Source organism: Letharia lupina (assembly GCF_014066315.1).
Source record: "Letharia lupina isolate WasteWater1 chromosome Unknown contig_21, whole genome shotgun sequence".
Lineage (NCBI taxonomy): Eukaryota > Fungi > Ascomycota > Lecanoromycetes > Lecanorales > Parmeliaceae > Letharia > Letharia lupina.
In genome coordinates, this window is record NW_023502990.1 from 1,255,127 (window position 1) to 1,270,896 (window position 15,770).

A 15,770-nucleotide genomic window follows, 5' to 3' on the forward strand; every position below is an offset into this window, starting at 1 on the left:
TATTTGGTGGACGAGGTGGATGTGCAACATATGGAGTCGGACCGTGCGTCTAACATGCTGTCTACTAGAGCGTCTAGCAGACCAGACAGCGGCGGAAAGAAGCTATCGCGCCTTGTGAGATCACGATTTATTTAGCGTATTCAAAAACGTCTGGAATGCTTGGCACCGGAGATCTTTCACACCACACACCCAAATTCGTACTGTAGCATAGAAATCTCTCCGCAAAATTATTCAAATCAAGTAGCCACATCGCAAATAGTCGCATTTAATCAATTTTGAAGCTATACAACCTCAGCTATACCTCCCAAACGCACCAATAACGCAGTAGCCACCGAACCGCCGCCGTCGCAGCAAGAACTACCCCCCCGCAACTACTGAAATAGCCTCTGCTCAAGAAGCTCAGAAACAGGTAACTAAGGGGCTGAGGAACATGCTAAGACTTCAGTATAGCTTCGTTTTTTCATTTGGGACCTATACTAACGATGGCAGTGTTATTAAATAATTTTGCGGAGAGATTTCTATGCTACAAGGGAGGTTTAGCAGTTTTTTTAAAAGAAATAATTTAAAATGGGAACAGCCCTATCCTTCTACCGCTAACCCGATTAGGCAATATCACGGACTTCGATGAAACCTTTATCGAAGAATTATAAATCTCTTTAAATTTTACTTATTCTTCTTCTTTCACTATATATATATATTATAAACTTCTTTAATAATAGAGCTCTCATTATAACGATCTTTATAGTTATATTACTAAACTATTAGACTATAATCGCCACTATACTACGTTATAAATATATTCTCTTAATAAAGTATAAGTAAATCGAGTTTAATTAGCTAAATATAATTATAATAATTCGAATAACTAAAATAATTAAGATATTCCTATAGCTGCGGTAGCTTAAATAGTTGAAATAATTAAAATATCTTCATAACTGCGGTAGCCTAAATAGCTAAAATACCTGAGACATCTCTATGGCTGTGGTACCCCAAATAGCTGGAATAGTTGAGACCTCTTCATGGCTGCGGTAGCCCGATTAGCTGAAATAGCTGAAACATCCCTATAGCTGAAACATCCCTATGGCTGAGACATCTCCATGGCTGCGGTAGCCTAAATAGCTGGAATAGCGTCTCCATGGCTGCGGTAGCCCGATTAGCTAAAGTAACTGAGATATCCCCACGGCTGCGGTAGCCCAAGTAGCTGAAATAACTGGGACATCCCTATGTCTGCGATAGTCCAAATAGCTGAAATGGCTGTCGAGACAAGATATCGGACGGTTTTAATTCGTTTAAATATACATCGTTCGATAGATAACCCTTGCCTATAGAGGTCTAATTGACTATGATCGACGCAGTAGATCCTTCTCTTATATGCTCATTACAGTGATATATCATAATGTGATATTGCCTAGACACGCGGAGATAGTAAATCAAATTATAGTGTCGTTCTCCGCCTGCTAAATAATGATTTAACGTGGGATTGTAGAGAGCATATAACGTGAGATCTTGGAGAGCTGAGCCGTATTCTTGATGATGGTGGCCTTGTTATCGCTTGATTTCTCCGTAGTATTCTCCGCATGTGTTTACTACAGTAGTTCCTTCGCAATATTCTCCGTAGTATTCTCCGCATATACCTGCTACAGTGGTTCCTTCGCAATGTTCTCCGCAGTATATTATTTCTCCTCTTACTTAACTAAGTGCTTTAGCTAAGTAATTAATTAAGTGAATTAATAAGTTAACTAAGTAAATAATTAAGTAAATTAATAAGCTGGCTAAGTAACTTATAAGGCCTTCGAGAGATATATATAATAACATCTAGATAGGTGGGCACGGTGAATAGATTATTTCTTTATTTTTACTATATTTAAATAAGTAGTTATACTAAGATCTAATTAGATAATTAAGCTTTTAAATTAGTGATTTAAATTATAAATCACTGATTTAAAAGCTCGGTTAAGTTTTAGATTAAGTACTATCTTATATAATTAGTTAATAACGTTATTACCCTTTTTAATTTTAAATTAATCTTTTAAATTAGTTACTAAACCTTTCTATAGTATAAATTTAAATCTATAATATATATCTGCAAATCTGAAAAGTAAATTTTCGTACGATTTCCGCCGAGTTCGCATTATAAGCACGATTTAGCCTATTAAGTAGACTTTACTTATATCTAATCCTTTTCGCCAGTTCTATTAATTTAGTAACTTTAAAATTTTTTAATAACTTTAAAATTTTTACGTAATATACTCTAATATACTCTAAGTATTATTCTATATATATATAATATTAATATATATTATTATTAATATACGTATTATTATACGCTATATTAAAGTATTATCTACGCGATTAATTTTATTAAATTATTTAATTTTATAATTAAATTTAAGTTAACGTTAATACTTATTATCGTAAAATCTTATCGTCGTAATATCGATTATTAGAACTTTTCTTTTTTTATATATATTACTATTAAATTAATAGAACTAATAAAAAAGATTAAGATAATTATTAAATCGACGGAATTTAGACGAATTCTAATTAGATTTACTAATTCGACGAATTTTATAATTTCCGCGATATACGCGCGATCAGCAATTTCAAATTTTGCAGAAACTTTTCAGATTTGCAGATGTGAAAGATCTTCGATGTCAAGTATTCTAGACGTTTTTAAATATACTAAATATAGTTTTAGTTCGTCGTAATATTAAAAATAATATATACTTAATAGTCTCATATTAATATAGAGTAATTATTTATTATTATATTTTATAAAGAAGTATATGAAAAGAATAGAGGTAATTATCTATCTATAATATAAAGTTATATTAAGACTATTTACTATTATAAGACGTAGTTATAATATCTATTTAAAACTTAATAGTATATAAAAATACTAGTCTTCTATTAATTAATTTTAATACTCTTATATAGTCTAAATAATAGATTAAAAATACGATTAATTTTAATACTCTTATATAGTTTAAATTTAAGTTATTTCTTCTATCTACTCTTCTTAAATTTAATTTAATATATAAATATTATAAATTTATTATTAATAAAGATTTTAATAAGTTTATTTATAGCTATATCGTTAATAGATACTTATTTAAATATAACTACTTCTATTTCTACTTAATTTTATATAAAATATTATTAGATATTAATATACTTAATATATAAATAAAAGCGAGAGTTTTTAATTAATATAATAACTCTCTAATTATCTATTTTAATTAGTATTAATTTACTAGATAATTCGAAGCTAATATTTAATTTATTTAGAAGTCTAATTAATTATATAGCTTTCTTTATTATCTAAATTTAAGCTATATACTTAGTCTTATAAGATAATAATATAATAAACTATTATTATTTAGATATCTAACTAACTATTTTATTATAAAATAAGAATATATAAATTTTAAGAAATTAATAGATCTCTTAATTCGAGATCTAATTAATATTTATATAGTCTTTTAATATATTAGCTATTTTATATATAATATTATAAGTTAATATTTTTTTTAAATAACGAATAACTCGTTTAATAGCTTTAATATATTTTAAATTAGAATTATAATTATATCGTAAAAGAATTATTATAATAAAATAGATATTCGAATAAGTCTAAATTATAAAATATATAATCGATTTTATTATTAATTAATATTTCTAAATAACTTCTAATTTAATTTTATTAATTAATTTCTTTTATAATTAAGTATCTACTATTATTAATATAAATATAAAAATATAATTAATTATATTAAATCGTAATAGTATTTTTCTTAAATATATTATTTAGATAATTCGAACGATTCTCTTTTTATAATTTCTCTAAATTTTTATATTTAAATAATATAAATATAGCTCGAGATTAATTATAGCGAATCGCTTTTAAAGATTTTATTTAAATTTTAATATTTATTTTAATTCTCTTAAATTATAAATTTAGATATTATTTATATATACGCTAATAATAAGTTATATTTTCTTATTAATAAATAATAAATAATTTAATTTAATTAATTTAAATTCTTTAAATATAAGAAAGTTTTATAAAGTAAAGTATTATTCTTATAGCGATTACTTTAAATTATATAATATTTTAAATAATAGATATATCTTATTATCTTTCTTTTTATATTCTTTAAATTATTTTATATAAATAATTCTCTTTAATAATATATTAAGAAATATAATAATAGTATTTATTTATTTATAGTCTACGACTATAATATTCTATAATAATAAATAGTATTTTAAATAATATAAATTTAATTATTAAGACGAAGATCTAATTATAATTAACGCTATAGATTTATTTAAAATTCTAAATTTTTTAGCGTACTTTATAAAGAATAAAATATATTAAATTTTTTTATATCATATAGAATCATCTACTTAAAAAAAATTAAAGTATATTCTTTATTCTATAAATAAGCTTTTAAAGTTATTTATAAATTTTTTTATAGTTTTCTTTTAAACTTTAATATACGCGAAAAGAATTTATTATCTAATTATAAAGTCTACTAAATTTACTAAATCGTATTAATCTTTATAATAACTCGACGATAATCTTTTATATTAATTATTTATTAAATAATAATAGTAAGATTAAAAATAAAAATAAAGTTATAATACTCTAGATTTTTATAATTTAATATAACTTACTTATAATATAAAAATTTTAATTTAAAAATTTTATTATATTTAATATAAGTAATAGCTTTTTAAGTCTATATTTTAATATTACTTTATTTATTATTATATAGATAATTTTATTTAATCGAGTATATTAAGATAATATATTTAAAAGATATTTATTTCTTTATAATCTAGATTATAGATAATACTTATAACTACGTAAATCGTAGCTTTTTATATTTTTTCTTAGATATATATATCTAAATTATATAATTAATAATCTTTATATTATTATAATATAATTATTTATTTATTTATATTTTATATAATATTATATTTACTAGTCGAAAAGATATAATATATTTTATAAAATATTTTATATTAAGTAATATTATATTATACTCGAATATAATATAAGTAGAATTAAATATTATTTCTTTTTTCTTAAAATAAGCTTCTAAATATCTATTATAGCGAAAAATATTACGATATTATTTATTTATAGTCTTCTTTTATTATTTAATAGTATAGGCTAATTATTATTTAATTATAGATTAATATATTTAAAATTATTAATCTTCGTACTTTAACTTATTAATATCTTATATTAGTTATTTACTAAATAGTATTATAGCGAGATTAAAAATAAAATCGAAATTATAGATAATCTAGATCTTTATAATATTAATATAACTTATCTATAATATAGACATTTCGATTTAATAGTCTTATTACTATTTAATATTACTATTATAGCTATCTAGATCTATATTTTAACTATTACTTATTATTATAACTATTATTATTAAAGCAACTTTCTGAAATATAACTCTTATAAATTTTAGTTATTATATTCTTTAATTATCTAATTTTATACTATATATAAAATCTAGATACTCGATAGAGCTATCTTTAAAGATATCTATTTAATATTATTCTATATATTAAATCCTTCTAGATTATTTTATTATCTTTTACTATCTTTAACTTCTTTAATTTATTTAATCTTTTTAGTAAAAAGAATATTTCTATATTTTATCTATATTAATAAGATCTATAATCGATATCGATAACGATCTTAGATATAATAATAATAGTTACTATAGAGTAATCCTCTATATTAAATATATCTAGTTATATTATTAATATATAGCCTTAACTAGTTTAATAATCGATATTCGAGATCGTAATAATTATTATTTATAATTCGTTAGAAATCGATATAAATAGGATTATATCTACTTATTATTTAACTAGATATAATATTTAATAGATATATTATATCTTAATAGCTATTTCGCTAAGACTTCTATATTATATTCATCAAGTTATACGTTTTATATAAATATTAATATATCTATACTATATTATAGTCGATAATCTATATATAGATTAATATACTAGTTATTTATTTAATTATATCTTTTCGACTAGTAAATTTATATTTTAAAGATAAATAATAGAATTTCTATTTTTTTAATATACTTTAATATAAAGTAGTTTTAATTATAAATAGTAGAATAACTTCGAATTAAAAAGTATAGTCTTTACTCTATTTATAATAATTCGATTTTATATCTTATTAAATTTATTTTATTTAAATATATAAGATATAATAAACTCTTATATAATTTCGAAGTTTTTAAAATATTCTTTAAATTTATTATTAATAAATTCGATATTATTATTTAGATAAACTATCTTAATCTTATAATTAAATTTATTTTTTATCTAAATTTTCTAATTATAAAATAATTTAAAGATTTTATTTTTATATTTATATATAAAGTATTAAATTTAATTAATTAATTAATTAATTAGAAATATATAATACTTAATCTTATTAATAAATAATATATTAAAAAATTCTCTTAAATCTATATAAATCTTATTAAGTTTTTTAAGTACTTTATATTATATTCTTCTTAAAATCTTTTATATAGATTTAATCTTAAAATAAATCTTATATATTAATCTAACTCGAGGTTTCTAAATTAGTATAATACTCTTATTTATATTAATAAATCTCTTAAAATCTATTTTATTTAGATATTTTATTTAACGATATTATAGCTCGATAGATTTTTTATTAAAACTTTTATATTCTTTAAAATAAATATTAAAATCTTAATTATAAATTATAAGATATTAAGAATATAGATATTATTTATCTTCGAAGCGCTACTAATAAATTTATTACTCTAAAGAATATAATAATTATTATTAAAAAAGATAATTTTAAATTCTTTTTATATAGTTTAATTAATTAAAAATAGTTTATATATAAAATTCGAATTATATAAGATTTTATTAACTTTTATAATATTACTAGAATTATCTTATAATAGCTATTTTATTTTAACTATATTACGATTTTATATTTAAATAATAATTTTTATTAGTTATTATAATATTTATATAATATAAATAATAATTAATAAACTCGTTTTTATTAAAGAATATATAATTAATATAATCTAAGTTTATTATTTATTTATATATAGTAGTAGATTAATTATTTATATATACTATATAGAAGAGAAATTAAGTTAAAAATTCGTATAATAATTTATTAATTATTTTATCCTCTAAAGAATTAAGTAAAAAGTTAAGAATATTTTTAACTTCTCGATTTATCTTATTATCTAATTTTAAGCTAATATTAAATTAAAGTATTAATTAATTTATTATATTTTTTTATAATTTTTATAATTTAGTTATTTCGATTAAGAGATAATTAAGAATCTTAATTTCGAGCACTTTATTTATTATCTCTTTATTTAATTTAGATATTAAGCTATTAGCTAAATAATCTTAATACTCTTTATCTCTTATAATATCTTTATTATTAATTATAAAATAGATTAAATTTATTATAAAAATAAGTATAATTTTAGTCTATAAAATCGTTCGACTTATTACTTATATTAGCTATATTCGCTTTAAACTTAAAATTCGAATTATTATTACTATTATTTCGAAATCTATTAAATATCTTTTCGTTATAAAGAATTTAGTAGCTAAATAGCTAGTATCTCTTCTTACTCTTATTTAATAGTAATAAGTATTTTAAATACTTAGATATATTACCTAATCTCTTATAGTAAATACTATTTAAATTATTTAATAGAGAAATTAAAGTTATAATTATTATTTCTATTATTATTTTCATCTCGATCTTATTTTAAAATATTATTTTTATATTCTAAATTATTATTATCTTTAAAGATCTTTTTATTCTTTTATTTTTTAGAGAATTTCTTTATAATAACGATTATAATTTATTTCTTATTATCTTACTTAAAAAGACGATTTTCTTTATAAAGAAGTATAATAATTTTATTAAAGTCTAATATATTATTAAGTTATATAATAAGATAATATATAAATTTCTTATATTTTTTATTTAAATTATTTAATAATAGAATAATAAATATATATTTATTAATTAAAGCTTTTATATACTTAAGATTCTTAGATTTTATATATATATTAATAATATAAATCTTAATCGAGTTATTATTATTAATTATAATAATTTTTAATAATTTTTATAATTTAATAAAGCGAAGAATAAATTTAAAGTTAATATAGTTAATATAAAGTCTAATTTATCTTATTATAGCTATCTTCTTATCTTCTATTACTTTAATTAATTTATCTTTATATATTAAGTAAATAAATTTTAATACTTAATTATTAAAATTCTTTTAGATCTTTAATTTTAATATTATAAGTTAAGATTTATTAGTTAATAGATCTCGATATAATAATTCTTATACGATAAATTTTATTAGCTAATATATTTATAATAATAACTTTCTCTAATAAATCGTCTTAAAATAGTATTAATTTTTATTTTATTATATTCTATAGATCGTAATACTTTAAAAAACTCTTTATCTTCTTTAATTATAATTAATAATTTTTCTACTTTTTAAGCTTTAGAAAATTCTAGATCTAAATTAATATAGCTATATATATATTAAACGTCTAGCGATCTATATAATTATCTTATATAACTATTTATAGAAAAATAAATAAAAGAGTAAATAGAAAATATATAATAAGAATATAGAAATATTCGTTTAACTTTTATAACACTAAATTATTAAATAGATAAATATTTTTAATTAATAATATAGAGATTATAATAACGAAATTTCGAGCTTATAATTATTAAAAATAATATATACTTAATAATCTTAAATTATATAGAATAGTTATTTATTATTATATTCTATAAAGAAGTATATAGAAAGAATAGAGATAATTATCTATCTATAATATAAAGCTACGCTAAGGCTATTTGCCACCATAAGGCGTAGTCATAATACCTATTTGGAACTTAGTAGTGTGTAGAAATGCTGGCCTCCTATTGGCTGATTCCAACACGCAGGTAACAGAACAGTTGTAGTCGTCCTCGGCTGATCACTGTCATCTGTGTCCGCGTTTCTCTTTGCATTGTGACGTTTTCAGACCTCTGTTGGTCGCAACGTAAGGCCCCAACCGAGCTCGACGAACGTTTGCGCAGCCTGAACTATCCGCCACGAGCTGGACAAGGATATCTTGCCTCTCCTTCACTGGCTCCGTAATATAATAACGCACCAATTTCCAGATCTTCCGCCACGAAATGTGCCACTAGAAGAACGTCACCTTCAAGTTTTTTTTCCCCCCCAAAATTTTTTTTTTTTAAAAAAAAAAAAAAAAATTTGTGAAAAAAAAAAAAAAAAAAAATTCAAGCTTCTCGACCTCCACGAAGGTCTTAGTTCTCCCCAAGCCTTAAGGAAAACCTAAAAAACTTTTTTTTTTTTTTTTTAAAAAAAAAAAAAAAAAAAATGTTGGTTTTGGGGGAATTAAAAAAAAAAAAAAAAAAAAAAAAAAAAAACTCCCTCTCTCTTGTTTGAAAAAAAAAAAAAGAGGCCTTACCGGCTCTATATGTCCTCTCCTTCGTTTACTCAGCCCGGGAAGCCTTGCGGAGAAAGATCACGATCGCATCTATCTCGCATCAGTTGGCCCGTGGTTGAATGAAGAAGGGATACTACCTCCGCCAGGATCTGAGCTAAAGAGAGCTTGGGGGGTACGATCATGAGATGGGAGGGGGATCTGGACTCTGAGTTCCGGGCCAAGGCTGGAAGTTTTTTGGGTGGGAGCTCGATTGGCATCATTCTTCTCGAGATGGGGTTTGGATAGGGTGATTGGTTGAGAAGGAGAGAAGGGGGGCTGTGTTTGTTCGGTTTCATTGCTCGATGCTCTGCTTTGGGATTGGTAGAGACGGGTACCCTGGGAATGGGTACCCACTAAGACAACTGGGATTAGTTTATATGGATGAACGATTCTCATTGCGTTGTCCTTCGTGAGCTAATCAGTACCATGCTAAATCAAAAGCTGTTCGTCAGTGATAATCACATCCCTTTTCGCCAAGCAGACCGTCCCTCGGCTGAACATTGACGTTCAGCCCCATGCAGCAATATTTAAAACAACCCACAGCTCATTGAGTATCCAGAGTACATAACAACCCTTGTACACGAACAATCCGTGATTACGCGTCCCAACGCCTAATCCCCGGGCGGACGCCGATGAAAGTCGGATATGGGAAAATCGAGTACCTGTTACATGTCATTAACGGTTGCACCCATGCGGATAGGCCTCTACATACCCACTTTAAGGAGAGTGCAGAAGTTTTGGAGGATGGCTGTCTTGAGGATTGAGATTAGTTGTGTGGGAAGAGATGGTGTCTATGGAAGTCGAGAAATTGGCTAGAAGATTGGTTGCATGGATCTCTGGCTTTCCAATAGTGCTATCTCGCAGGTAGGCTGCGTCAACACTGCTTGAGCATAAGTGGAATAGTCGGAGAATGTGTTATGTCGCTCTAGCAAATATATCTTCGGCGTTTTCGGATTACCTTCTTTCCTTCCTTCTCACCACTTCGACATTGCTTTCTTCTCACCACTTCGACACCGTTTCGGAACTCAAACACAAAACAAACTTCTGCCCGCAAAGGTCTATTCTGATAAGTCCCAGAATTTCAGCAAATACCTCGAGCCCTCCTAGTTGAAACGGCCAGCTGTGCGCTCGTATCTTGCAGGCATCGAAGTCACACCATCACTCTGGAAACACTGGATCGCTCTCGGTGAGTTTTTCCTCGGGCAACTCGCTGCCCTGCAAAGGTTTTCTGACTCTTAGAGCTCTTTGAGCATCCTCCATTCGGTGACTCAATCCTCTTGAGGTTGCAGAAAACCATCAACACACCTCAAGCCTTTCGACTTTCAACACACACAGTCTGTGGCAAATCCCGAAAGACTGTCTTGTCAACACCCTTCACAAAATACCAGACTGGTCTAGAAGTCTCGAATCTATCACTATATCCCAAGCAGTCTGCCGAGCCGGCTATCCACTGCTAGGTCCTGGATTCCTTCCCTTCATACCTGGTGAAGCCGACGGATTGACTCCTCCTCTTCTTTCTCCATTTCAACGACACAGAGTTGTCCAGGGCAGTTATGGACTCTTCAGATCAAGACCATTTTGATAAAGCTAGGTTCGCAACTGTACTGCGGAACTTGAGGCGAGACAACATTCCGTCTTTTGCATCTGCAGTTCGTTACTCAGGTCACGCTTCCACGGGTACCATCGATGTACCGACTACTCCCCGACCAGTTGGTTGCAGACTCCTATCTCACATTACCTGCGGCTCCTATAACGCCGTGTTCAAGATATTGTTTGCTGACGGGACTCTCTGGGTTCTTAAAATCCCGGCAAATGGGCACCGACAGTGTTGGAATGCACCTGCGAGTGAGGCATTGACCTCTGAGGCATTCACAATGCGTCTGATTAGACGTGGAACAACAATCCCGGTTCCAGAAGTCTTTGCTTTTGACGCCTCTCTCGAGAATGAGCTGGGATGCCCATTCATACTCATGGAGCATGTTCATGGGAAACTTTTGCAAGATGTGTGGTCTGATCAGGAGATATCTCATGCCAAGCGAGAGCAAATCCGCATAAGATCTCTACATGGCATCGCTGAAGCGATGGCGCAACTCAACTCCTTGGCTTTCAGTCAGGGTGGCTCGCTTGTTTTCGATGCCAAAGGGGATGTTGCAGGCATTGGTAGTTCGAACATAGTCGATCTCGAGGCACAGTATGCAAACATGCGCTCGGCGGACTATGACAATACCATGGCCTTCCGCCAAAATGGACCATTCAAAGATCCAAAAGCTTACTTGCTGTCTTTTCTTGATGCTCGCAAGGAAAAAGGCGAGCGCGGCATAGTCGAACAAGGCGCTTATAAGCTACTGCGCCTTTTGATTGAGTGGAGCCTAATGGATGCAAGCACCGTGGAGGAGAAGAAGCCGTTCGTTCTGGCTCATCCCGATCTTGACAGTCAGAACATTCTCGTCAATGACGATGGTTCCCTTGCTGGTATCATTGACTGGGACTGGATTGCCGCTGTACCCCATTCTATTGGACCTCAATCACTCCCGAAGTTTCTGATACAAGATTACGATCCGGGAAATTATGCTTTTGATGTGGAAGCTGGCGAACCCATGGAAGGCTGTGTTGCCGATTCACCAGCAGAACTCGCCTCTTACCGCGCGATATACGCACAATTCATGGAGTCACATCTTTCAAATAATGATCGGATGAACCTGGCTAAGAGCCGTCGGCACGCTGCGCGCGTTCGAAAGTCACGCAAGGAAGCGGCTGACATAACACGAAGATCTCTAATCACTACTACTCTGCATCTTGCGGCAAGAGCACCGTCTGAGATGCAGAAACTGATGGTGCACTTGTTCGATGAGATCGTAGAGATCACGGCTGCGCAGTGGCAAGAAGAGTCCTCGACCGCAGATTCTGGAGAACAAGACGGTAGTGAAGGTGGCAACAAAGATGGAGACACCGAGGCGAGCGATGTGGACAACAGTGATGGTGTGGGGAAGGAATTATGCGTTCACAATGCTAGATCCGAAGGGAAGGCAGTCGATATCAAGCACCTATCAATAGACGAGTTGATGGACGAGATAGAGAAGCTTATGGATATGTCATCGGCCGGCAATCCAAATCTTGACTCTACAGAAGATTCGGCACACCTTCAAGATACCTCCCCAGTTGGGGAAAATGCACCAGAGCCCGGAATTGAGTTTCAAGGGATGTGCAGAGTGGAGTATGCGAAGGAAGCTCCTAGCCCTAGAGCGGCTCGCGTTTGTGGATGGCTCAAGGAGAAGCTGCAGCGAGGAGCAAAGAGCCCTCACAAGAAGACTAGAAAGGAGGATCTTGTCACCTGTACAGCATTGCCCCCAAGCTCTGGGCCTGCTAGAGCTGCCCGAATGTTCTGCGGCTGGACTGAGAAGAAGTTGCGGCGACTGTCTCACTGCTTGCACTGCGACGACGACGATAACGATCAGGACAAAATCGGATCTAAGATTGAGGCGGTGCAAAACGGGGGGATCGATGTTCTGAAACGGTTACAGACAAAACTCAAGCAATTGAGACAGAAGTTGCATCGCAAGGGGAACAACAACTCCACGGGCTCTGAAGGCGGCGAAGAGGAAGCTTCGCGGAGAAAACAGGTCACAAGCGTATCCAAAGAGCTCACAACAGCTGAAAAGCGAACCGTCTGTGAAAAGTTTTCTCACGTGGTACGAGATAACAAGCTTTGCCTGACGGTGGACCAACAAGTTGCCGTTGCCCAGTGGATCATTCAGATGCTACAGAGCCCAGATTTTTCAGACCTGAGCCTGGGTCCTACACATGGCCCTGCAGATGGGATGGCGGAACGCCACGAAGGGGGTGAGCATGGTGGAGATTTCGATTTAGGAAATGACTCTGGATATGAAGAAGGCGATGAAGATGGAGGAGGAAGTGGTACTGATGGTCAAGGTGGAGACGAAGGTATTGGAAGACTTGGGCTTCAGGATGGTGAAGAGAACAATATTGTGCCTATAGATCAAGCCTGTAGGTCGCTGTCAGGTGAGAGCGATCATCTTGCGACAGAAACTGCAGAGACGAACTTCGACGAGGAGGAATCAAGCGAAGTATCACAAGCCGCGGGTAGTCCAAAGCCGGACAACTCCGAGCAAGTGGACACTGGATCTTTTGATCTTTTGGATGTCTGCATCGCCCTTGCGAAGGATGGTCTTGACGAGCCACGCATGCAGCGACTCAGAGACGGCTTCTTCGGACTGCTGAACCAAACATTGTGAGCAGCGCGGGCTTCGTTTGAAGGGCGCTTTGAGCCTCCTGGTTGTGGCAGAGGAGTCTTGTGAAAGGTGGTGGGGTAGCTGAAAATGGGGCGTGCGCATCACAGTGGATCATTGGGGATGCGCGCTGGAGAGGAAAAGTGGGGGGCGTGGGCGGGACTTTCAAGGGGTTTATTTGGGGCCCTGGGCACGGTTATGCGATACGGGTTTCATTGAGATGGTTGGTTTCTGTAATGCTGCTTGAGCGTGCTTGAGCTAGCCTAGGGCTGAGAGGTTTTTTCAAGCCTTTTGTTGAGCATTACTTTGAGTGCAACAATGTCAGCGGTTGTATGCATAGAATTCTAGGCAACTTTGCTAGCCGCTTCGTCAATGTTTCGGTAAATTTGTTTCTCCAGCCCCAGTTTTTCCTAAGTAAAAGATGATAGTTGTCGTACAGTCTGATCTAAGAACTCGCGTATGGTGAGTGCCTATTACCAAGTTTGTTATCCATACTTTGAGGAAGTTTGTGTCGCCACAGCTTGACTGGGGGCTAGTGAGGGCATAGCACACACTTATGGTAGGATAGCCGAGATTGCTATATTGGAAGAGCCTTGAATAGGCGGTGTTTTTATCTGTTTTTTACTTTTTATTCTTATTTCTCTCGTCATAAGAAGAGGTTTTTATATTTTTTCTTTTCTGATATTAGACGAAAGTAATTTTTATTTAGAAAATATATTATTCTTATCTATTGCTATTCAGCTACTATTAATAGCCTTTAAGCGTTCTTATAAGTCTATTGTAAAGGCTATAGCTATATATTAGACTGTTATCATTAGATCACTATCTTTATAAGAATTATTGTCATGAGATACCTCAGGGATACTCATAGGGCCACTAGCGTAGGCTTGGCACCGCACATATCTGCCTGCAGACCACATAGATAATCAACATCTTTTACTACACACACATATATGAGTCAAACCATAATGATTCCTTAACAATTGGTAGCAACACCTTAAGATCTAATTCCACTTGATCCTATGATGTAGTAGACGTCTCATTACGAGCTACGTCTACACCACACGTTTACGCAAAGCCTGCATCAAACACCTAATAGTGCAACGCTCCAAGCCGGACCTCCAATACACTCGCGTCATCGAGTACCTTTTGACACCCCGTCCAAATCGATCCTTTCACTAGGCCTGTCGATATCACAATGAACTCATACGCTGCAAGACTTGCCTCATTCACGTTATGGCCACATATATATCCAAGTGCCTCTGACGTAGCCCGTGCTGGCTTTTATCGAGAATTCGACTCTACTTTTCCATCTCCGGATCTTACTATATACTTACTATGCGGTCTTGATCCTTATAATTAAGATAGTGATAATCTATTTAATTTTCACGCTACTTGATTATTAAAGTGTTTATTTATATATATAATATAATAGAAGAAGAAGTATCGAAATTAGAAGACTTATTAGCAATATAAGAGATCTCTAAAAATTACTTAGTTAGTTACTTAGCTAGAGCACTTAGTTAAATAAGAGAAGAAGTTACTATAATAGGCAAATGCGGAGAATACTGCGGAGAAATTAAGTAACAATATGGTTACTATTATTAAGAATACGGCTTAGCTCTTTAAGACCCCACGTTATATACTCTCTACGATTTCATATTAAACTATTACTTAGCAGGAGAATATTATTATAATTTAGCCTATTATCTTCGCTATATTATTATAATATATAATTACTAAGTTAAGTATATAAGAGAAGAATCTACTACGGCGATTATAGTTAAATTACTATAGCTATAATAATTGGACCTCTATAGATAAGGGTTATATCGGACGATGTATATTTAAACGAATTGAAATCGTTCGATATCTTATTTTAATATCTATTTTACTATTCGAAAGGCTTTTACTGCGGTAGAA

At 30.6% G+C, this 15,770-nt stretch overlaps 1 protein-coding gene across 1 annotated transcript; it reads left to right on the forward strand.

Moving 5' to 3' along the window:
- Positions 1-11,153: 11,153 nt before the first annotated feature.
- On the forward strand, positions 11,154-13,853 carry HO133_005577 (uncharacterized protein; the record flags this gene model as incomplete). Its single annotated transcript, XM_037296486.1, has 2 exons — positions 11,154-11,191; positions 11,321-13,853. 2 exons carry the CDS (start codon positions 11,154-11,156, stop codon positions 13,851-13,853), a joined length of 2,571 nt encoding a protein of 856 aa, XP_037148468.1.
- Positions 13,854-15,770: the final 1,917 nt, after the last annotated feature.